The 25,321-nt window shown below is 40.1% G+C and overlaps 1 protein-coding gene across 10 annotated transcripts in view; it reads right to left on the bottom strand.

The window, feature by feature from the left end:
* CHD8 (chromodomain helicase DNA binding protein 8) overlaps nucleotides 1–25,321 on the bottom strand; it is a 56,719-nt gene that overhangs the window by 15,688 nt on the left and 15,710 nt on the right. For 5 of the 10 annotated variants that reach the window (XM_079911899.1, XM_079911904.1, XM_079911906.1 and 2 more), the window contains exons 2-16: nucleotides 22,069–23,126; nucleotides 20,804–21,175; nucleotides 19,696–20,081; nucleotides 18,605–18,719; nucleotides 12,790–12,972; nucleotides 12,640–12,708; nucleotides 12,226–12,281; nucleotides 11,595–11,712; nucleotides 7,409–7,492; nucleotides 4,708–4,845; nucleotides 3,324–3,445; nucleotides 2,935–3,178; nucleotides 1,659–1,835; nucleotides 525–668; nucleotides 7–262 (exon numbers count right to left, since the gene is read on the bottom strand). In XM_079911899.1, the coding sequence (XP_079768025.1) occupies nucleotides 7–262; nucleotides 525–668; nucleotides 1,659–1,835; nucleotides 2,935–3,178; nucleotides 3,324–3,445; nucleotides 4,708–4,845; nucleotides 7,409–7,492; nucleotides 11,595–11,712; nucleotides 12,226–12,281; nucleotides 12,640–12,708; nucleotides 12,790–12,972; nucleotides 18,605–18,719; nucleotides 19,696–20,081; nucleotides 20,804–21,175; nucleotides 22,069–22,911 (3,307 nt within the window). In that variant the 5' untranslated portion in view covers nucleotides 22,912–23,126. The remainder of the gene's footprint in view (nucleotides 1–6; nucleotides 263–524; nucleotides 669–1,658; nucleotides 1,836–2,934; nucleotides 3,179–3,323; nucleotides 3,446–4,707; nucleotides 4,846–7,408; nucleotides 7,493–11,594; nucleotides 11,713–12,225; nucleotides 12,282–12,639; nucleotides 12,709–12,789; nucleotides 12,973–18,604; nucleotides 18,720–19,695; nucleotides 20,082–20,803; nucleotides 21,176–22,068; nucleotides 23,127–25,321) is intronic. The other 5 variants (XM_079911908.1, XM_079911900.1, XM_079911905.1 and 2 more) reach the window with 4 other exon arrangements.

Here is a 25,321-nt window from a genome sequence, read left to right as displayed (position 1 = left end):
CCTCACCATTGATGAGATATGGGTGGTTGCAGCATTTGCGCAACTCCATCATTGTATTGAGTAGATTAGGCATGTTAGTATGGCCTGCCCCTTTGGAAAGAAAGGAGAAATTCTTCTCCAAAATAGCCCGATAGTATTTCTTCTGAATGTTGGTCAGCTCTACTTCAATAATGGTTTCCTGCTTAGGTGCCAGGTTCTTTTCAACATCCTCTTTGAGTCTTCTCAGCATCATTGGCTTGAGAATGGCCTGTAGCTTTTGAACCTGTGCCCAATACAGAGAAAAAAGAAATCACTAACATGAGGACAAACATTCTCACATTAGGTGGAAACATGGAGAAATACAATGAGAGTTTTCCAGTATCTGAGAAAAGTAGATTTTGGACAATGCCACAAACGATGTAGGCACAAGGTTACATACATGGAGTTCAGAACAGCCCGTGATATCTAAGACGGTAGATATCTGCCTAGTACAAACTTCACCTTTTTTTGTCCTGGGTTAGTACTGCATTAGACAGACTTCCTACCTGTTCCTCTGTTTTGAGATCCCCAAAGTCCTTGAGGAACTCTGATTCTGACGGAAACTGTGAAGGTTCCAAGAAATGAAGCAGGCTAAACAGCTCCTCCACAGTATTTTGCAATGGTGTTCCTGTGAGTAGCACTTTGTGCTCCTAGAAATGGAGAACAAAGAAGAATGATAAAACTCAGAAGGACTTCTAGGGTTTTCTATCAAGTATTTAACTTTAGCTTTCATTTCTTTAACTGTAAAATTATGGGAATGGACCAGACTACTCTCTTTTCTTTTACTTGCTCCCTCTTTCGATAAAATATTCAAGAAAACCCTTGATATTATTTAACATATTAATTTATCTTAAATATATAAGCCAATAAAGAAATATTCAGAATACGTTTTTTCCAATTAAATATGCCTCTCCGCACTCAACTCCCCACAGGCATCCTAACATGGCCCCCTCTGAAGAATGTACCTGTGCTGGATTAAATATGGCCAATAATTTTCGGTAGTTCCTCCTATCAAGGTTCACCCCTTGAACATGGGCTTGCCTTGTAACTTGCTCTGACAAAGAGAATGTAGCAGAAGTGATATCATGTGAGTTTCAGAGCCTATGCCTCAAAGGCCTTGCAGCTTCCACCTTTACCCTCTTGGAACACTGCCCTGACTCTATCATGTACAGAAGCAAAGTCTGGCCCACAGCGGGTGACGGGCCATGTGGAAGATGACCCAGGCAACAACCAGCACCAATTGTCAGCTACAGCTGCATTACTGACTCCAGGCAAGACCACCAAAAGAATGGGCTCACCAAGCCCAGACTAAGTTGCTGAGCTAGAGAATCATGAAAAACATAGTTGTTTTAAGCCACTAAGTTTTTGGATATTTCGTTATGCAGCAATAGGTAACTAATGTAATACCCAACCTCTCCACCCAGTTGAGAACCGTTAACCTACAATCAACTACCAACTCTAAAATTTATATGAATTTTATGACTTTCAGGTTACCATTCCCACAGGCCATACCCACCACCCAATACCAAGACTCTGATTCTTTTCTTCTCTGCTAAATTAAGGTTATATTAATTCCACAGGGAATTAGGATTTCTTTAATTCCAGGTGTTTCTGCCCACAAGTCAGTGAGAGGAACTCACCAGGTCCATGTGCTTGAGACTATCAAGCAGCTTGCAATTACGGTTCTTTAGTCGATGGGCTTCATCAATGATGACACAACGCCATTCAATCTCACGAAGCTCGGGACAGTCTGACAAAATCATCTCAAAAGTGGTGATCAGGGCATCAAACTTGTATGCACCCGGGATGAGGCGCCCCTAAGCATGAAGGCAATAAAGTCAGAAAAGGCCTAAAATGTACCTAAAGGAGATGCTCTTCTGAATCACACATCCGTTTTTCATATTCAGGCAGGCTTAATAGGAAATACCAACTGCACCACCACCCACCTCTGCCACTGTTCATCTTCCTGATAAACAGTGCCAAATCACTGAATCTAAGATACGCTGCTTCCTCAGCACACTCAGCTTCTTGGGAAAATGAGACTTCACTGAATGAAGCTGGACATTTTTGACTCTGCTGCATGCCTACCTCATGTATTTCAGCCCTACACCTTCTGTTGGTAAACACTAAAATCCACAAATGTTGAGTGCTGCTGAAACATACAAGATAAAACTAAAAGTGAAATAGCTAATGTAGTATGTGATAATATTGGTTACTATTTAAAAAGTGGACAGAAGAATCCAATTATCTTAGCAAAATTAAGAGCAACAAAATACGACTTGAATAAATTTGGTTTGGTAGAAATAAAAACCACAGGAAACTAATGGTAGGAAAAAAAGTCTCATAAAATTCAATGTTAAGAAAAGATGGGGCTTCCCTGGTGGCACAGTGGTTGAGAGTCCGCCTGCCGATGCAGGGGACACGGGTTCGTGCCCCGGTCTGGGAAGATCCCACATGCCGCGGAGCGGCTGGGCCCGTGAGCCATGGCCGCTGAGCCTGCACGTCCGGAGCCTGTGCTCCGCAGCAGGAGAGGCCCGCGTACTGCAAAAAAAAAAAAAAAAAAAAAAAAGAAAGGACATGGCTTACGTTCACCACCATATGGATCAAGGAATTAATAAAGTAGCTAAATGAATTTCATTCTGGAAAATTCTTTCTTGATGAAAACATCAATGCTGATAAAACTCTATTTTAAATATATGTATTCATAAATAAAGTCAGAATTTCCACTGGATTAAAATGTCCATTGGATAAAAAGAGCGAAGTAAAAAAAAAATGCCCTGCACAACCTAAACAAAAATTTTGCCTTAAATCACAGAGAGTCTCAATAAAAGTCTTTGATTCATATAAAAGCCTCTAAAATACCAGGTACCTTGGCCTACTCTCTAAACCATAATATTTGTATTACATACAACTCACCCGTGAATCTTTGCAGTACATTTCATACTGCTGAATCATCTGCCGGCTGGCCAGACTGCCATGGTACACAATAGTGTTCATCTCTGTCCACGTGTTGAATTCTCTCTCCCAGTTAGTAATTGTGGACAGTGGGGCAATGACCAGGAAGGGGCCATGGATGCCCACATTATATACCTCCTGTAAGAAGGCAATGGACTGAATGGTTTTGCCCAATCCCATCTCATCAGCCAGGATGCAGTTCTGCCTGCAGATTCATCACAGAAAAAGAAAAGCAAGTCAAAAGAGACCATCTTTTTAAAAAGTACTTAAAAAGAAACTGTTTCAACAGAAAATAAATAAAAATAATCTCAGACTAATCCTATATGTTATGGTCCTACTCTTTTCTTTACCTGTTATACCAATTAAAGAGCAGCCAATTGACCCCTTCCAACTGATATTCCCTTAATTGGTTTCTGTTTTTATACTCATGTGACAACTCCAACTTCTTCCAGGCACTTGCTTGTGGACGATTCTAAAAAAATAGAAAATTTGAATAAATGGCATGGAGACACTAACGAAATTAGGTAAACTTACTAGGTAGTTCTAATAGTTGAAGTCAATTCAAAAACATTACCATGTTAAATATATTCAAACTCATGAGTCCATAATGACACTTTTAAAAAAAAAAAGAGGAAGAAGGAAAGAGAAAAAGCCCACTGATCACTTTTGGAGGGTGCTAAGGAAGTACTTCATTATTTTGAAACTGGGAAATAAAGGATAAGGTAAATAAATAAAGCATTTATCCTCCATTCCTATACCATCTGTACCTTAGGGTAACCAAACAGTAGGTGAAACGTATTTCTTTTTACAGAAGATTCTGTCTAATAAATGAAGAAATGACAGAATCACCATTTAAAACTCTTGAAAGAATGGATCTCAACAATGAACAAAAATGGCTGATATCACAAAAGACAACCTATCAGAACCATCTATAAAGTGGATTTAGTGGTCTCCCTCCCCAACCTGATGCAGCCTCTAGAACAGTGTTATCTAATGGAACTGTCTACAATGATAGAAAATGTTTTATATCTGCCTTTAGCCACATGTGACTACTAAGCATTTGAAATGTGGCTGGTGGCTACTGTATTGGACAGAACGGCTATAAAAAGTTCTAACAGACATTACTGCTCTACATCTAACTATTTATGTGAAATATAAGGGACAGAAAAGGTACCAAGGGGAATGTAACTGGCAAACTGACTATGGAAAACCCCAGAGAACAATCACCTGGTTTCTTCAAGAGAAAATTGCAAAGGAGGGAGAGGAGATCAAGGGGAAACTATAATTAAGAAAGATATATATGAGATATATATTAACTAATAGCAATATATAGACCTTACTTAGAATTTAATTCAAACAATTTAACAAAAGTTAGAAGATAATCAGGGAAATACAGTGATTGCTTACTTGATGATATTTAGGGATGGTTAAATTTTTTCAAGTGTAACAATGGTACTATTTATCTTTTAGACATAAACACTGAAATGTTACACATAAAATGAAGGAATCTGAGATTTATTTTAAAATAATCTGGGAAATGGGGAAATGAGTAGGTAGAGAAATATGTGAAACAAGATTGGCTATGTGTTCATTGTTAAAGTTGGGTGACGGGTACATTATACTACTTCTTCAACTTTTATATATGTTTGAAAATTTCCATAATAAAAAGCTAAAACAAAGAAAATTAAATCATTGCCTATATGGACTTTACAATCTAAATGCAGATATACTTACCACCCTTTTGAGTTCTGGGTGCCTTGACTGGATCCGTTTAAATTCTCGAATCTTGCCCTCATCAACATCCTCTTTTAGCTCCCATGTACTATCCTCATAGGGCAGAGAGCACCATTTTACCAAGTAGTAAATTACAGGCTAAGAGAGAAAAAAGCCAAAGCCTTAATGAAACGAACGATTCTGTGTTCTCTGCCGTGATTAAAAGATAAGAATTTGACTAAAGAATCAGATCACAAAGTGTCAATATCTAAAAAGGTGCCAAAAAAGTCAGGCTGAAAACACCAGACAGAGGCTCACCTGCTGATGCACTGTCCTATTTATGGCTCTGATCCTGTTTCCAGACAATTTATCAGAATCTGAAAGTGAAATTTCTACCCAGCACTATCTAGAACACTAAGCACTGAAACATTAGGCTCATCAACCAAGCAGATTATACAAACAAAAAAAATCCTTTATTGTGTTCAATTAGATTGAAATTGAATTGTTGAACTGAATTAATTATTGTTAATTATTGAATTAAAAGATATGGTAGCCCTGTTTCATACTATCCTCCTGGCACCAAATTTGATACAGTAGAAGCCAGGCTACTGTAGAAGCAAAGAACAGGTTAAATCCATAGGAGCAGAGCAGGACTGAAATCACTGGGCTTCTGAGCTCCTGGAGCTCTCAGCGCAGATGCTGTTTCAAAGAGCAGCCATATGGTGGTAAAGAGATTTTCTTGCGAGCCCCAGGAAGCTAGGAGATAACTGCAAGAGGTATCCCCGAAGAGGGCTAAGAGTGAAGAGGAAGGGGAAATGCTGAAGCTCCAACTATGGTGCTATGCTCTATGTAGGCATTCTAGTGCACGGGACGGGGCAGTGACCAGTGGTAATATGGCTCCTATTCTCACTACTCAAGATGACTGATCACGGACCGGACTGCATTTCCATATTTGGTTTATATGAATCGAGAAGAATTAGACTGGGCCTAGTGTAATCACCAGGAAATCTCTAATTATCAACTCATAGAATACCCCTTAAAACAGCCAGCAAGAAGTATGAAGATATGTGTCTCAATAGAGATATAGATCAAGGAATACCTAGAATTAATGTAATTTCTCTTTGACCTTTTTCTTTACTGTAGTGACTCAGGTCACTTTCTACATAAAGACTTTGTCCACGTCACATATTTCCGGCACCCTTACTCTTCCAAGGACTTTAATATTTATTTCCACTATTGGGTAACGTAATAAGGATGACAAACTCATTTTGGAGAGGAGGGGGAAATGGGCAAACATAACGTTTTTATCCAATACTGGGAACATAAATTACAGTACCAGGGTACTAAAACACTTTCATCTGTCATACTGGTCCCAATACATTCCAGAGGAGCCTAATCAAAGTCCAATTACTTTTGGAAGATGAAGGTGTAAGTATAGTGATAGAGAGCATAAGATTTTCAAGGCTGGGAAGGCTGAGATCCTGAAAGCGATGAGAATAATTTAACAGTAGCTAACCTGTCCTGACTAATAACTGGTCCATTCCACTCTCACCTCCCACAAATGAACAATAAGCAGTAATTCCCACCCCTAACCCCAAAAGCAGAAGATATGTTTTCTGAGGCATTCTTCTTAGGATTTAAAGACACTCAATTGTAACGGGCCTTGGATATCTAAGGTTCTATCTGAGAAACGCTGAAGGCTTGTAAAATAAACTGGGAATTTTACAGAGGGAAGACTTTGCCTCTTAGGCCCTGTACAGATGATATATGGGAGCAAGTCATTTAGCTTGTGAGTGAGTCCAGCCCACCATCCAGCACTGATGTCTTAACAAGGCTCTGCTACCCACTCTGTAAGCAGTGACTGAAGTGAGGACAACTGGATGAAATGTGGCCCTGCAAAGTTAAACCAACAACTATGACTTGAAGTGAGAAGAGTTCTAACAAAAAGGCGGGTCATGGCCTAAGTAAATTTAAATTTAAATTTAAATGAGAGCAATGCTGAATTCACTGGTGGCTTAGATCTATACAACTCTTATTTGGAAAATGAAAAAAAGTGAGTAATGAAAACATATCACCTAGTGTTTTAACATATCTAAAATCAGCTACCCAATCTAAGATAGCTTTAGTGCTGTGGTTCCCAAATCAAACTATGCATGAGAAGCCCTTGGAGAACCAACTTAAAAATACAGATCTCTGGATCCCACCCTAGATGTACTGAATCTGAACCTGTGGGAATAGGACCTCACATTTGTTTAAAGGTACTGACACAAATGCAGTGTATCTGTTTTAGTGACAAATGAAAATGCATTTAACTGATGCTAAGTACAGGAAATAATTCTCAACAACATGAAGAAAGCTATGAGTCTATGCAAGTATTTTTATATTCACAAATTTGGAGATTCGTAAAGTATCCCTTTCTCCATCCCCACCTCTCACCCCCAACTGAAGGTCAAGGGTCTCCCATATAAAATCTGTGAGAAAATGAGGCCAAGGTTAATGAGTGTCTGTAAAACAGCTCCCAGATATTTGAGAATCTTTTGTTTTAGCCTCTCTCTGTTCTCCTTTACCTTCCCAGTATCATTCTAAGTATCTCTCAGAAAAATTCAAAAGTACCTTTTCAGTCCAAGAAATTTTTCAGCCATATCTGAAAAATAAAGGATGGGCAAGCAGACAGGCAGAAATCTTTAAGAGGCCTTTCATGTTCCTCCACGCCCCAACTCACCTCCCCATTGTCCTTGTCAATGCTGTGAGACTCATCCAATATCCTATCCACCTCTACATAGTCTGGGTTGAAGGGCTCTTCATCCTAGAGGAATTATGAAATCAAACAATAAGACCAAAAGATCACTGTCCAGGAAACACACTCCTCCATGCAACCTTTAGCTGATAACCCTACTTCAAAATTTATTAAGAGAAAAGAAGGGAGTTCCCCATTTTCATAATACCACATCCTACACACTTACCTGTATTTGCATCTATCCTCTTGCCTGTTACCAGATAAAGTGTCACTGCTCCCTAACAGAGGCCATTCTCTCCATATATGCTTTGGATTCCATTCCTTCTTGCCTTCTTAGGAATCTCTCTCTACTGGAGCATGCCCGTAACATACAACCATGCTTGACTATTTCTCATCTTTTCTTTAATTAATTAATTTATTTATTTTGGCCGCGCTGGGTCTTCATTGCAGTGCGTGGGCTCTTCATTGTGGCACACAGTCTTCTCTAGTTGCGGCACACAGGCTCTCTAGTCGCGGCATGTGGGCTCTCTAGTTGCGGCACGCAGTCTCTCTAGTTGCGGTGCGTGGGCTCTAGAGAGCATGGGCTTAGTTGCGGTATGTGGGATCTTAGTTCTCCAACCAGGCAACTTCACGTCTTAAAAAGACCTCCCTGACTCTACATCCCCCTCCAACTATTCTTTTGTTCTGCTTCATACCCAAACTTTTCCAAGAGTTTTAAACACACAGTACCTCCATTTCATCACCTCCTTCACTTATTTGTCCACCCATTCCACTCTTCTTTCTACTTCCATCACACAATGAAACTACTCTTGTCGAGGTTATTAATGATCTCCAAATTGCCAAACATAATGGAAACGTTTCTGTACTCACCTTAATTTACCTATACAAAGTATTAAACAATTCATTATTCTCTCCCCAAAGCACTCTCTTCCCTAGGCTTTTCTGAGACACCATATTCTCTTCGGTAGCCTTTATTTTGGTTTCACTTTTTGTTTTGGCCAATTCTCAGTCACCTTCACTGGCTCTTTTTTTCCTAAGTCACTGGTATCCAACTTTGGGTGGTATCCCAAGATAAATAACCCAAGGCTTCAAAGAAAGATCTCCAAGAAACCTTAAGGAAAAAACTCTTTCTTTCTTAAGACACTTTCCCCCTGATTTTTGTGACATATCTTTTTCCTAATCTTTCTCCTACCACTCTGGCAAACAGTCCCTTCTTCACCTGGTCCTCTAAATTTGTGAGAATTGCTTAAGGATTGGCCCTGGGCTTACATCCATTGCCTTATAGAAAGAAATTTTTAAAAGTACAGAACTATTAGAAAGTATAGAACTTTCCCCAGGGTGACTCTATTCATTATTAAGGCTTTAATAATTATGTATATGCTGATACATTCCAAAGTTAAACTGCAGCCTAAAAAACCCAGATTTGTATATCTATCTCCTTGATAGAAATGTGTTACAGAATTTTAAGCTTAACATGGTCTAAACTAAAATCTTGATTTTCCCCAAATCAGTTGCTTCTAAAATCTTCCATTCTTTAATAAATGACTCTACCTCAAGCCATTTGCTCAGACCAGAAACCTATCTATATAAGCCGGTCGCACCAAAACCTGTCAATTCTACTTTAAAGTAAACTCAAATCTATCCATTCTCTCTAACCACTGAAAGCACTCTGCTATAAGCCTTACTTTCTCATCTAGAAAACTTCAACAGCCTCCTTACTGCTCATCCTACTTTCACGCTTACTCTTCTCCAATCCAAAGTCTAGATGATCTTTTTTTTAATAAATTTTATTTATTTATTTATTTATTTATTTATTTATTTATGGCTGTGTTGGGTCTTCGTTGCTGTGCACAGTCTTTCTCTAGTTGTGGCAAGTGGGGGCTACTCTTCGTTGTGGTGCGCGGGCTTCTCATTGCGGTGGCTTCTCTTGTTGCAGAGCGCAGGCTCTAGAGCGCCGGCTCAGTAGTTGTGGTGCACGGGCTCTGTTGCTCTGCAGCATGTGGGATCTTCCCGGACCAGGGCTCGAACCCGTGTCCCCTGTGTTGGTGGGGAGATTCTTAACCACTGCGCCATCAGGGAAACCCTAGATGATCTTTTAAAAATGAAAATTGGGGCTTCCCTGGTGGCGCAGTGGTTGAGAGTCTGCCTGCCGATGCAGGGGACACGGGTTCGTGCCCCAGTCTGGGAAGATCCCCCTAGCCGCGGGGCGGCTAGGCCCGTGAGCCATGGCCGCTGAGCCTGCGCGTCCGGAGCCTGTGCTCTGCAATGGGAGAGGCCACAACAGTGAGAGGCCCGCGTACCGCAAAAAAAAAAAAAAAGGAAATTGGATGTGCTTTCACCTGTTTTAAATAGTCCAGTGTTTTCCCTCTTTGCACTTAGAATAAAAACAAAACTAAAAGGTCTATAAGCACCTGCTTGCCTAAATTTCTGATCTCATTTCGGGCCACTCACTGTCTATCGTACATCAATCCCACTGTCCTTTCAGTTCCTCATCCTGTCTCAGGGCTTTCATATATTGCTATTTCCCATGCCAGGGATACTATTTACATGTGTTCATGGTCTTGCTAACTCATTCATAATTCAATTCTCAGTGAAGTCTTCACTGATTATCCAAAGTAGGCATTTTTTTATTAGGTCTTCCTGTGCTCTTTCTTTCCTGGCACTTACCACAATTTGAATTATTTTTAAATCTCTCTCTCTCCCCATTAGACAGTGAGCTACATGAGAACACAGATCATGTGTGATTTGCTTACCATAGTGACTAGCACATAATAAACAATGAATAAATGAATAATTGATTTGGTTAAATGGCCTACCTATAAAGGCAAAACTGGCATACAAGCCAGTTAGCAGAGCTTGGCTCAAGGGTCACAAATTATATATCTAATACCAACTGGAATGGGATTAGTTTCATCATACATTTCTCAAATTAGGCTTTAAAAGAACATAGACCAAAAAACAAAGAAACCCCCACGACACAATTATCATTATTTTCATATAAAAAGATATTATAAAACCTACATGGCCCGACTTGCCCTCTCCAAGTGATGTGGAAAATAACTCATTTATTGGTAAACCTGGTGATATAGTTTTTTCAGATGTATTTGGCCACAGCTGGGTTTTTTTGCTGAAGCTATACATTATTCCTTCTTTCACTCTTTCTTACTAGCTCCTCTTTAGGTTTTTTTTTTTTAAATAAATTTATTTATTTTTTGGCTGCATTGGGTCTTTGTTGCTGCACGTGAGCTTTCTCTAGTTGTAGCCAGCGGGGGCTACTCTTCGTTGCGGTGCACGGGCTTCTCACTGCAGTGGCTTCTCTTGTTGCAGAGCACGGGCTCTAGGTGTGCGGGTTTCAGTAGTTGTGGTGTGTGGGCTCAGTAGTTGTGGCACGCAGGCTCAGCAGTTGTGGCACATGGGCTCTAGAGTGCAAGCTCAGTAGTTGTGGCGCACGGGCTTAGTCGCTCCACAGCATGTGGGATCTTCCCGGACCAGGGTTCAAACCCGTGTCCCCTGCACTGGCAGGTGGATTCTTAACCACTGTGCCACCAGGGAAGTCCTCCTCTTTAGGTCTTAAGAAGCTTTGAGAAAGAATTCTTCTTCTCAAGGCACTCAGTAATGAAAAATCCCATTTTGGGAAAGGTATATGCATACAAAGCTTTCAAAGCAAAATCGAGAGTTAAAATACAGCTCAAGAGACCCTTACAGATGTTCCAGTACTTAACTAGTAGTAACACTGGGTATGGTGTATTAAAGCTCCTTTATCACTATTTCTAGTTATACTGGATTAGAAATTTGAGAAAATAAATGTTCTCTCTTAATGATATGGTTGCTTCTGTCTACAGATACCATCAATTGCTGAAGACTGACATTAGAGGGAGAAGAATGCCGCAAGTGGACCAGAGGTCAGTTTACCATCTGTTCTGAAAATACTTCATGAATATCAAAAAACTCAATTTCCAAGTACCCTATAACTTATAAAAATACCATATTTAGACCTGGTAAAACAAAGCCTGGGGCAATTAAGTAAGAAAAGTCCAACGATCAAAATGAACACTTTATACCCATATATACAAAGCAACTATGAGTCTTTTGAAGAATCAGTCAAGGTTGATAACCCCAGTAATTTATGCTTCTATGAAATAAATGATAGGCAATACCTATTCCTAATTACCTCATGGAAGAAGTGTCTCATCTGAGCCATTTTGGTTTTGAAGCGCTTTAGTTTTTGATGGATCCTCTTATCCTTCTCTAGTTGAGAGATGGTAGCCCACTCACAATGTAGATAGGAGCTAAAGGGGATGGAAATAGCCAGTCACAGTGTGAGAAAGGGGAATTGGTCAGCTAGTGTCTGAGATGTGGGGATTAGCCAGAAGCAGACATAAGACTATGTGCTTCAATGGGGAGACAGTCTCTTAGGTCAGTGCTTCTTAAACTTGATTTTGCACACAAACCACCTGGTCTAGGGTAGGCTTGAAAGTTCACATTTCTAACAGGCACCCAACTGATGCTAATTCTGCTGGTCCACGGATCACACTCTGAGTAGCAAGGTCTTAATCTTAGACTAACGTAAAGAGGATTTTACAAGGGATTTTATCAGGAACCATCCTCACCCCACCTTTCTGCAGGTAAATATAAAGAGTCAATTCCTGAGCTTCTCTCTGAATAGACATTTTCCTCACCAAAAACAGGCGAGGAGACTATAAAAAAAGGGACACATTCCCACCCAGGATAGACTATACAGGAGAACTTTTTAGAACCCTGAGGAATTTGGGGTGAAAAGCTTTTTTGCACAGATCACATACTAGTTCTTGTACTTGACAAAGAATTCTTCTGCTTCAGTATATTGTCCAGAAGGAAGCTGAGAAGAAAGAAATTACAGTTACTAAACTTATTTGTCAAAGAGAACTTTTCATTTTAACACACACGGTAGAGCTTCATACCAATGCTCCCAGAATATATTACTGACTAAGGGATTAAAGAACTTAATCTGGTATTTCAATGCTGGAGGTTTGACAGCTGGAGAAAATAAGCCCTTTTCCAGTTTAAACAAATAAGCGAAAGAAGTGGCAATAAGACAGTTCCTACTTTCCACCTAACTTTTCTCCACCATCTCTTGTAACTACACTGTAGCAATATAGCCTGACATCCAAAGGTGCTCATTACATACAGCCTGTAACTGCAGCATTATGGGCTGACATTAAAAATAGAGGCCTCACCTCCTTCTTCACAATACGCATAGAAAGCACTTTGTCTACAATGGCTGCATCTTCTTCACTGGGATTCTCCTGTAGCAAAAGATGCAGTCAGTCAACAGAGATTGTGAGCAGCAAGACAAAGGTCTCAAATTGCTTAAGTTCTCAGCTTACCACAAAGAACTGCATGGAAGGCAAAGTCTCGCCATCTGGTTCCTGCACTGGCTCAGGCAGGATAGGCTCAGTTTTGATTGGACCAGTTACATCTACTTCTTCTTCTTCTTCATCATCTGTGATCTTTATATCCAGATCCTCTGTATATTTTTTCCGTTTAACTTGGCGGTTTGAGCGTCTCTTCTATAGAGGCAAAAATGGTTAAAATAACTGCTTGGGTCTCTCAAGGAGAAAACCTTTAAAACTATTCGCCTATAGTCATATACTTAGATTTGACTCCAAAATCTCTATGAAAAATTAAACCAAAAGATGATAAATAGCTTATTTATCAAATTATGTGATGTCAAATCATGTAACTTATTCTACGTACTGAATATATATTAACTTGCTGAATTGTTTTATCAAAGTATCAGATTCCACCTGAAAGTAACCTATTGGCAAGGGGCTCTTAAAAAACTGAAACAGGACTCTCAACCTGCAGAGTGCAATGAACTTCACAGGAGGAGCAACCCTGGAGTGCAAAGGTGCAAGAACATTTTGTTTCTAATTGTTCCTTTGTTTTATTCTAAAGTTTTTTTGTTTGTTTTAATAAATAGGATCATACTGTATGTATTGTTCTGCTGCTTACTTTTCTGTTAGCATTTTTCTTGGAGATGTTTTCCATATCAATATATTTCAAATCTGCCTTATTCTTTCAAATGGTTGAGTAAAAGATTTTTTAATTAAATAATCTAAGTAATACTTGCAGCTCATGATAAAAAAATTAGGAAGGATGGAGAGACAAAATTATTATTTTTCAATCATGATTATAACCCCTGGAAAACCCAAAATCAAATGAGTCATTAGAAGCAGAACTACTGAAAATGAGTAAACTTGCTTGGCATAAAATTAATTTTTAAAAATCAATAGCATTCTTATAGAGACTAAGGCAGAAAATACAATAAAAGAAAATATTCTTTTTCTGAGAAAATATTAATTATCTTAAGCATTAAATTTAGTAAGAAATATATAAAATCTATGTGAAGAAAACTTTAAAGCGCTATAGGACATTAAAAGAGAGTTGAATAAATAGTGAAATATATACACCCTCCCTAATCACATAAATTTGAAAAACAAAATTAACAGAATTTTTTAATTAGATAAGCTGATTCTAAAATTCAAATGGAGAACTAAATATCTAAGAATAACCAGGAAAAATATGAAAAAGTATACTTGGCCTTACCAGATATTAAGGACAATATAAAGCTATACTAATTAACACAACTTGGTACCTCTCCAAGAAGAGATAAACAAGTCAAGGAAATAATGTTCAGATATAGACTAAAATACTTATGTGGATTTAGAACATGATAAAAACAGAACTTCTAATCAGTGAGGAAAAAGTGGATTATTCTATAAAATGGGATTGAAAACAGATGACTAGCCGTCTAGTGGATGTAAGAAACAAATCTACAAAAAGACTGCAAGATTTAAAAGTTAAAAAAAAAGACATAAAATTTCTAAAAGAAGACGTGGAAGAATTTTTTTTTATAATCCTGGAGTAGAGAAGATGTTTCTAATAAATTGATCAATTTGACCTTGTAAAAAGTTTAAGATATCTGAGTAATATCAATATAATCCATCATAAACAAAGTTGAGACAAGTAATAAACTAGAGAAAAAATGCCGTTTGATACATTTCCCAAGCATAAAGAGGTCTTTTGAATCACTAAGAAAAAGATCAACACAATAGAAATATGGGCAAATAACATAAATAGTTCATAGAAAAAAACAGAATGGCTTTTAGTGTAAAATGATGCTCACACTCAGAATAAAATTGTTACAACTGAAAACTAAACTGAGATCCCCCTTTTTTTTTCTCTTGCACCTAACCGAGTGGCAAAAATCAGAAAGTTGGATCAAATATTTGAAACAGGAACGCACACATTGTTGGTGAGAGTACACACTGGCATGAAGAAAATTTCTATAGAAGAAAATTTGACAATACCCTTTGATCCAACAATTCCACTTCAAAGATATTATCCTACAGATAAATTTGCACATATATACAAATCTCTGTAGCATTACTTGTGGTAGTAGAAGACCAGAGAAAACCTAAATGCCTATCAACAGGGGATTGGTTAAACAAATTACACTATAGTCAAAATATATGAAGTGACAGTGGAACTCTCACTGCTGGTGGAAGTGTAAAATGACACAATCACTTCGGAAGCTGGCAGATTCTTATAAAGTTAAATGGTTAAATGTTTAACTACCCCACAGTCTATCAACTCCTGGGAATTTAGCTATGAGAAGTGAAAACCTATGTCCACAAAGTATGTGTACTGAGACGGTTCATTGCAGGCTTACTCATAACAGCTCCAAATTGGGAACAAACCAAATGTCTAATAGAATGAATAAACACTGTGCTATATTCATAAATAAAACTGTTTCTCAAGAAAAAAAAAAGAATGAACTTCAGATACATCAACAACATGAATAAATCTGAACAACATTATGCTGAAAAAAGTGAGACCCAAGAGTACATACTACGTGATTCCATTTACATGAAGTTCAAGAACAGGCTAAGTTTAATCTATGGTAATAAAAAGGGGCACAATGGTTGCCTATGTGGAGGTGTGGGGGAGAGGATGGTGAACTGACTGAAAAGAGGGTACAATGGAACTTTCTGGGATGATGGAACACGGGATGTCATTAAATAATCTCTCGGGGCTTCCCTGGTGGCGCAGTGGTTGAGAGTCTGCCTGCCGATGCAGGGGACGCGGGTTTGTGCCCCGGTCTGGGAGGATCCCACATGCCGCGGAGCGGCTGGGCCCGTGAGCCATGGCCACTGGGCCTGCGCGTCCGGAGCCTGTGCTCTGCAACGGGAGAGGCCACAACAGTGAGGGGCCCGTGTACTGCAAAAAATAAAAAAATAATCTCTCTACTTTGGTGTATATTTCAAATTTTTCATAATAGAAAACAGAGTGTGAGGAAGAATGGCTAGATCTATCTTTTTGATAAAGAACTACCTTCAAGATATATTGTTGGAGAAAAAAAGCAACAGTACAGAAGAGTAGGTATGGAATACATACAGTAAGTGGTAGTGGAATTAGAGTGCTCATGGAAGTAAAGAATATTTCTGGAAAGATACACAAAAATAGTAACAGAGGTTACCTCTGGAGAAAAGACCTAGGGGACTGTGAGGTCTCCATTGCCAACACTGGTATTAACCAATGTTGTGGGCTTAATTGTATCCCCTCAAATTCTTATGTTGAAATCCTAACCCCTGGTACCTCAGAATGTGACTGTATTTGAAGACAGGGCCTTTAAAGAGGTGATTAAGTTAGGGTGGGCACTGATTCAACTGGATTTGTGTCCTTAAAAGAGGAGGGAATTTGGACACACGCAAAGACACCAGGGATATACGCACTGAGGAAAGACCATGTGCGGACACAGTGAGAAGGTAGCCCTCTGCAAGCCAAGGAGAGAGGTCTCAGAGGTAACCAGACCTGCTGACCTCTTGATCTTGGACTTCTAGCCTTTAGAACTGTGAGAAAATAAATTTCTGTTGTTTAAGCTACCCAATCTGTGGTATTTTGTATTGGCAACCCTAGCATATTAATACACCACTTCTGAAATTTTTTAAATCTTTGTATTTCTTGTATCACAAAGATTTGCCTTCAGTTTGTTTTGTTTATTTAACCCTTTGTTTATTTAACAAACACATATATAACTCTTACTAAGCTCTCTTACCTAAACACTGTTCTATGTGCTTTATAAACATTTACATTTAAGCCTCCTAACAACCCTACTTGGTAGATGTTACTATCTGCATTTTAGAGATGAGGAAATTGAGACACCAAGAGGTTAAGTAAACTTGCCTGAAGTGACAATGTTAGTGAACAGTAGCGTTAAGATGAGAACCCAAGAAATCTTGCTCCAGTCTGTGGTCTTAACCACTATGCTGTTTAGAGAATTTTGTTGTTGTTGCACATGCGTAATTTTTTTAAAAAATATATTTATTAATTTTTGGCTGCATTGGGTCTTCGTTGCTGCGCACGGGCTTTCTCTAGTTGCGGCGAGCAGGGACTACTCTTTGGGCTTCTCATTGTGGTGGCTTCTCTTGTTGCAAAGCACAGGCTCTAGGCACGCGGGCTTCAGTAGTTGTGGCACTCAGGCTCAGTAGTTGTGGCTCGCGGGCTCTAGAGCGCAAGCTCAGCAGTTGTGGCACACAGGCTTAGCTGCTCCACCGCACGTGGGATCTTCCCAGACCAAGGATCGAACCCATGTCCCCTGCATTGGCAGGCGGATTCTCAACCACTGCACCACCAGGGAAGTCCCATGCATAATTTTTATACAGTTAAATGTATCAATCTTTCCCTTTATGACTTCTGAATTTTAATACTCTCCTTAGAAAGATCTACCTGATTTTACAATTATTTAAAAAAAAACTTATCCATGTTTTATAAAGGTTCATGATTTCAATTTTTGCATTTAGACCCTTGATTAAACTAGAAATTGTTTTTGTTAAAGAGTAATGCAAGAAATCCAATTTTATTTATTTTTTCCTAAATGTGTAGCTAGTTGTCCTAACTTAATTTATTAAATAATCTTTCTTTCCATTGATTTTATTTTTTTATTTTTTATTTATTTATTTTTTTTGGCTGCACCACACGGCTTGCAGATCTTAGTTCCCAGACCAGGGATTGAACCTGGGCCCTCGGAAGTGACAGTGCAGAGTCCTAACCACTGGACAACCAGGGAATTCCCTCCACTGATAAATGGCCTTTTAACTCATATACTAACTTCTCATAACAACTATTTGAATCCTCTTCTAGACTCTATTATCTTTCACTAATCTCTTATTTCTTCTCTAATTTTAAACTCTTAGTAGTTATTATTTCATAATGTACTCTAATGTCTGTTAAATCTAGCTTTTGCCTCATTCTCCTTTTCAAAAATGTCTTGGCTATTCTCACATGTAAACATACCCCAGAAGAACCGAAGTCTCAGTTTATCAAGGTATTGAATGCATATTAAGGAAGAGGGGATATAAAAAAATAAATAAATAAAATAAAATTCAAATCAAAAGAAAAAAAGTTAGAGGGGAGACATTTATAAAGTACTGATAGCTAGTGAGGCACCTGAGGTTTGTTTAGTCCAAACCTCCATTTTTCAAATAAAGAATTTACACATAGCTAAGTAACCTGGCCAGGCCCTTTAGAGCTACTTAGAAGTACCACGGGTCTCCTGAATCATTAACAACACATTCTTTCCATGGTTGGAAACTAGAGCCAAAGATGGTACCATAAGGCAACAGAGATAGAGGACTAAAGTTCTTCTGGTCCACCTTGTTTTATTCTCTTCCCAATGTTTCTCATCTTCAAAAGGTAGCAAAAACATTGTACCTTAAACACCCCAGTTCTCAGCACCAAAACCCTGAAGTTTTGGCAAGAATTGAAAACCCTGAAGTTTTGAAAGAAGTAAGGCAAAAGGGGGATAGCTGGACAGTTCTAAGAGAAACCAAAGTATTGCCATACCCAAAACAACAATCTTGCAGCATAATTTCATATTTGCTTAGTCTTTGAAACACTGGAATTTGAGAAAATGAATATTGCTTTTTTATAGTAATATGCTTTTTGCCTAAAAAAAATTCAAATTTAAAAGACATGACCATGACCAGATCTTGCCTCTTCTACTTTTTAGGACTACCTCTGGTTTAGAAAAACTGGTGAAATGTGCATAGGCTTATCGTCTCTCAGTATCTATTCTTGGTCTGTCTGTCAGAAGTAAAACATGATTTTTCTCAGTAAGTTCTTCAGGGCTCCTTTTACCTGAATGCTGCTTTCTTCATCTTCCCGGGGTGATTGTGCAGGCATGACTTCCACATCTGAATTATCAGATGAGGTATTACGCTTTCTCTTCTTACCCACCACAGGAGTGATGGTGCTAAAAAGGAAAAACCAAATTCAGTTACAGTGAAGGCAAGGAAAATTTAGGAGTAAGAAAATATAATTAATCTAAACCATCACGTACAAAGTCTCCAGGCATAAGTGTCTAGATCTTCAGTCTGTGGGACACACAGCTATTGAGCAGCGTGTTTGAAAAAAGAAGACATTAGGGTTTCTAAAATACCAGCTGACCTTTACACCAGATCTGACAAATCTCTGTTACCACTGTATTCACAAATACCTGAAGAAAGGTAGAATAACACAGCAGAATGAATTCTTGACTAAGAATTACAAGGCCTTGTTTTAGTTCCAGTTCTGTCACTAGTTGGGCATTAGTTTCGTAAGTAGCAAACACTGATGATAACATCTGGCCTGACAGCTGTTGAGGATCAAGTAAGATACCAGATATGAAACTTGCTTTTTAAAGCTGAAAAATCCTGTACAGATATGAAGCATTATTATAATTACACCACAAAGCCTGAAGAATCTCAGGGAGTGGAAGCTAGAGAGAAAGGAGTGAAGCTACAAGACACGGAAGGAATTCTTGCCAATTGTGACAAGAATTATGTGGCAAGCCATGGTTCGGTCAAGACTGCTTAAGGCTGACAGTGGCTGCTGAAATCTCCCCAGTTCACAGATGAAATGTAAGAACAGGGCAGCTATGTCTACAGCAGCTCTCTTTTACTGGTGTGGGTGGTAGGAGGCTAGTGAGAAGTCTTCCACACAATGGTGATACAAAATCGGGAAGAATATAGAAAAACACAGGCACAGCTTTTAAATGTAACCCCTAACACAAGACTGGCTATCTTTCCCGTGCCTTGGTGTTCACTTGGGACAGAGAAAAGAAAGGCCTTATTATCTTCTAATGATAGAGAGATCACCTTGAGCTTTGTAGCTGCTGAATACAACACGAATTTTAAAATGTATGCACTATCCTCAAATGTCCCGTCAAAAGAGCAAAGGGTGGTACTTACTTTAGCTTACTCTTGCCCTTGGTTTTGGAGGTACCAGATGTTTTGCTCTTCTTTGGCTTTTCTTCCTTGAGCCTCTCCCCACTGCTCTTCTTCCTGCGTTTCTTTTCACCTTCCTCCTCAGGCCGAACGCTAGGCAACTCATCCTCATTCAGGACTCGAGGTATGTTCTGTTCGCCCCGGGCACGGGCCCTAGCAATGGCCTCCGCTACAATCCGATTTGCTTTCTCTTGCTTCTTCTGGTGCTCCAGCCTACGGTTTTCCTCGATTCCCGTCTTGCCCCCCGTATGAGGAGCAGAGCTTGCTGGTGAGGACAGAGCTGCCACTTCACTGGCACTTAGAACTTTAACTACGGAGAGCCCAGAAGAGGCCCCTTGGGAAGAGCCGGCCTACAGAAATAAAGACACTAAAATTTCAACATGCTTGTAGCTGAAAAACCTGAATAAAACAACTCTGAAGCAGGTAGGCTAGAAACGTCAGTTCTCTAATTCCTCAAGAACCAGACTCACACCAAGTCTTACTGAACCTAGAGACACATTCCCAAAAAAAAAAAAAAAAAGTGTTTTTTGGTGGGATGCAGATGAGAAAAGGCAAGAACTGTGCCAAATTAACCTTCAGTATACTTAAGCCATGCTCCTAATGTCAATACTCATCTCCATAATTCCAGAAAATTTTCAAACAATACAACCAACACTGGTCTCTAGGCTAAAGGTAAAAAAATTCAAATTCTGCTCTTGGCCTACCTTCATCTCCCTGGGGGTGAGAGGAAGGACAATCACTTGGCCTCTTTAAGGCTATTTCTTTATGTTTCAAATGAGAGGATATTTCCAGTCATTTTCATTTCACAAGAACATTAAGAAAAGATTGTAAATGAAACGGTTCAAAGACAAATACCAGACAAATCATCTCTGATCCCAAACCCAATAATAACCCTCAAATCTTTTCATGATGTAATTACAACAAGGTTTCCATGGGTGAAGGAACTAAAAGTCTGCATGTCACTTCAGAGGTATGAACCTAGACTGGCCCCACGTTCAACAGTGAGTGACTGCCGAGGGGAACAGCCCGGGACTAAGGGATGTGCTTCCCTTCTTCACTATGGAAGTCTCACCTGGGGCTGCAGCACCACCTTGAGCGGTACTGAAAGTCTCTGTCCCGGGCCCTGCCCTGGTCCCATTATCTGAGCCTGCTGCACAGAGGAAAGAGCCACTGGCTGGGCTGAGGATGGCTGCTGGGGCTGTGGCTGCGACGACGGAGGCTGCGGTACAATCTGGATCTTCTGCTGTGGCGGCTGCACCTGCAGCTGGATAGTCACTACTTTGGCCGGCTGCCCCTGGGCATTCTTGGCTTGCGTCAGGGCTGCCAGCTGGTTGCCCTGTAACACTATCTTGCCTGGCAGACTCCCCAGCACGACGTGCCGGTGTCCTTGGGGACCTCCAGACTGTGGCTGCTGGAGGACCAGCGTGATGCGTTTCGATTCACCCTAGAGTGAAGAAAGGAAATTGCAAGAGAGGTAGAACATTAAAGAATGGCAGACCCCTTAACGTTTACGCCAGTTTTCCTCATCCTAGAGTTACAACAGCTGAGGGTCAGAAAGCACAGTATAATTCCTTCTGTTCATCCTCCTGTCTTTCCTGATAAGATCTTTTCTATGTAACCTCTGCCCAGCGGGTATCAAGCCTGTTCTTGAAAAACTGTTGGGAGGCTCGCTCTATTTCTATGGCAGTCATTCCATTTTCTGGAAATCTATTAGAACAAAAGTCTATACTGAACTGAAATCCACCTCCTTATAGCTTCTCTCCACCAATGCTACTTATCTTAATATTGTCTTCCCCTCCCCCCAAACTCTTCTGGCCCTTGATTCAGAGACTAGAGCCTCTATTTTCTTATACTAGAAACTAGCCTTTTCACTGGGCAAAGTCAGAGGAGGACAATCTTAGTAATAAGAACAGGGGAGAGATACACATAGCTTCCGTAAGTCTTGCAAAAAATAAATGTAGTTTTCCAAAAATGATTCTTGTTCCCATTGCATCCTATATTACTCATATAACTTTATATCATACATTATTATGAGTTCTTGTTTAAGGTCTGTTTTCCTGGCAGACTGTGAGCTCTGTAAGGACAGGGACTGTGTCTATCTTGTTCAGCACCAGCTAGGCACAGTGTGAATATGTAGTAAGAGCTCAAAAAAATACATTAACACTAACTGCTTCCACCCAGTAAGTGATAAATACAATGCTGTCAATACTAACTGATAAAAAGTAAAGATGGAATTTAAACAGGATTTCCTAGAGACAGCTCTCCTGTGCTTGCTCTCACACAGTTGCTGGGCCCTCTACTAAACCAAAATTCACCTCCCCCTTTCACTCAAGTCACCTGGGTAGGTGTAGAGGTCAGTGTAACTGCAGGCTTCAGTGGGGGCCCTGTGGCCCCAGGGTTTCCAGCAGGAGCTGAACCCTTAACTGGCTGTAGGACCAGCTGCTTTACTGGTCGGCTGGGCTGGACAATGCGCTGAACAGTAGCCTGGTTCCCAGGGACCTTGGCGGCCAACACTGTATTACCAGAGACAATGGAAACACCAGGTCGAAGGGGAGTGCCGGTTAGCACTTTGGTAAAAGTGACTTTTCCACCATTGGCTGTGCCAGCCACGAGGGGCTGAGCTGTGCTGGTGATACCTTGGGCCTGAATTTGTGCCACATGGGCACCAGTGACTGAGGAGCTGGGTGGGGCCTTAAGGATAACAATCTTAGGGGCTGACTGAGGTGGCTGCCCTCCAGCACTACTGGAGGGAACAGCTGTGGCAGAGACACCCATGAAAGGATTCCCTTGGCTCAGGATCTCCTGGCTCTTGGAGACCTGCAAAAGTCCTGACGTTGGCGTCGGTGTCTGTAAGACAGGTGGGGCTGGCTGCTCTTGGCTGACGGGCTGAGTGGTATAATCATGCAAGGTTAAAGATTCTGGAGCTGGAGCTGTCGATTCTTTGGGAAGTTCTGTGGGGGCTGTTTCCTCTGGTGGGGGGACCAAGTCACTTGCTGATGAATTCCCCACATCACCACCTCCACCATCCTGGTTCATCTGATCCAAGGAGTCCAGAGAGCTTGGCAGTCCAAGGGCTTCCTCAATAGGGTCTTGTGTAACCTGATTGAAGCTGTCATCAGTAAGAGAGTCCAGGCCAAATAAATTTGGGTCATCAAACAGATCCATGATGGGGTCTGCCATCTTGGGAAAGCAATGGGGGTTACTTCCCCAAGGTTTAGGGAGGGAAGGGGAGGGGGGGTAATGGCTCTCCCCTCCCCTCCCCTATTAAGAAAAAAATGTACACAATGGAAGAGGACTACTCTTCAGGTAAAGAGGCAAGAAACAAGTGCATGTCAGATTGTCCTGACCTTCATGGAGCAAGATGGCTAGGTCTTCAGAGGAAGATGGTGGAACTCCTGTTGTAGGAAGACAAATGACAAATAAGCAAAGTAGGTGACCTCAGGGAAAATTTCTAGCCTTAATATCAAATAGCATCAAAATAATAAGAGAAGAGGGAAATGTGAGGTAATCTGAGGACAGAGACACAGCGGAAAGAACATCCACATTTCTGCTTTAAAACTAAAACTAAAAAAGAAAAAAAGAAACAATTCAACGCCCTTTTGGGGCTCTTACACACTTTGAAGCTTCTGTCTGTCAAGATCATTCAGCTATCTCTGTCCATTTCTTTTAATAATTATCATTCTTAGGTAGAGATCAGGAAATTTAACATTCATTCACCTTCTATTTCAGGTTCGTAAGTTGACAGAACTTAACAATATACCAGCAATACTTCAGTGAATATAGCTAAAGCCTTCTGGATATACTGTATTTTGTAAGTTTCCCTTGTATTTTAGATACTTTTACTTACTACTGGCAAAAATAACCACCTTTAACCAAGCTTATAGTATAATCTTACCCAGGAAGTTTCACAAACTTCATTCTACCTAACCTATCAATGAATCGATACGTAGTGTTTCTGTTATGACGTCCCCTCCCCACTTTCTCATATTTAAGATCAAAAACTTCCTTTGCAAGAGATTCAAAGAATTCTACAATTTCATTCTAGTTTATATTCCCAACTTTCAGTCTCATCACTTCCTATGCTCTCATCACTTCCCATATATACCCTACATTCCAGTCCAACTAGAAAATACAGTTCCCTTAATGACATTCCTATCTGCATGACTTTGCCTATTATGCTGTAGTTTCTTCCTGGAACATCCCCACCATGCTCCTCCCAAACTTCTCTTCCAGCTAAAATTTCTGACACCTTCAAAGGTCTTCTACTCCACAAGGTGAGCCCTGAACCTCCATAAAGTGAGCAATTTTTGATGACTTGGTCCGTTCACCTTCTTTAAATATCCACAGTGTTGTCTGCACCTTATTTAAAGCACTTATATTTAACATTTTATTAAAATGGTAAGTTTCTTGTCCATTTCCTCTGAAGGCCCAAAAGGTTCTTTTGTGCAAATTATAAAAAGCTGCCTACTCAAGATACTTGTTTGCCATCTGCTGGAAAACTGTCATACTAAACATATTATCTATGATGATAGTGAACACCTGCAATGCACACCTTGCACAACCCTGCATGGTGGCCCAGCTCCTCTTTCCCCGAGAAAGAAGAGTTTCTGAATGGTGGGGACCACGTCTTATTCATCTGTGGATCCCTAAAGAACCAGAAGAATATCACATACACAATAGCTACTCAAAAAAAAATTTAATGAATTAAAGTATTTGCTTGCAGTGTCTGGAATGAACCATTCAGTCCTTAGAGAAACTAACTGTTATTCCCTGATTCCAAGATGAGACAGCAGAATACTTCCTATCTTGAAAAACTGTCCTACAAATAACTGAAATTATGTTTACTAAATCCACATCTGGGGCTTTAAGTTCATAAAATGCTGGGAAAAGGAAAAACTAAGACAAGGAATTATAAGTACATCACCACCTAACTAAACTACATGAAAGTGTAGTATCTGCTCTTTGTATATGATATCAATATTTGTCAATCCAGAAAAGCCTTGCTTGATAACACCATTTCTCCTAACTTTTAGAAGATATCAGAGGAGAAATTTGTCAGTGACACAGTACAGACTTGACTGAAGAAGGCTCTTCCACACAACCCCCAAACTTTTTTTCCCCTTTCCTTAACCCATTCCAGTTATCCTTGTAAAACAATATAATGTGGGTAAGTAGCCCAGAAAATCAGACATAGATAAGAGACTCATCAGTAGTTGGCACATCAGTCAAAATTACAAAGCATACATGGCATCTCCACCAATGTTAAACAAGATCTTCCTAGCTTCAGTAATTGTATACCCTTCACATCTCAACCAGGGTCCATATCACTTCCCACTCCTGGTTAAACTATTCCACTAGCTCATTCCAGCCTCTCCTATCTAACACCTGCCCCAAAGTAACTCAAAATGGTGATCTGAAGAGTTATGGATAGGACTTCCCTGGTGGCACAGCGGTTAAGAATCCGCCTGCCAATGCAGGAGACACGGGTGCGAGCCCTGGTCCGGGAAGATTCCACATGCTGCAGAGCAACTAAGCCCATGTGCCACAATTACTGAGCCTGTGCTCTAGAGCCCGTGAGCCACAACCACTG

The sequence above is a fragment of the Stenella coeruleoalba genome (genome assembly GCF_951394435.1).
Source record: "Stenella coeruleoalba genome assembly, chromosome: 2".
In the NCBI taxonomy this organism is placed as follows: Eukaryota; Metazoa; Chordata; class Mammalia; order Artiodactyla; family Delphinidae; genus Stenella; species Stenella coeruleoalba.
Note: the sequence above shows the minus strand (reverse complement) of the source record. Positions and strands in the feature narration are given on the sequence as shown.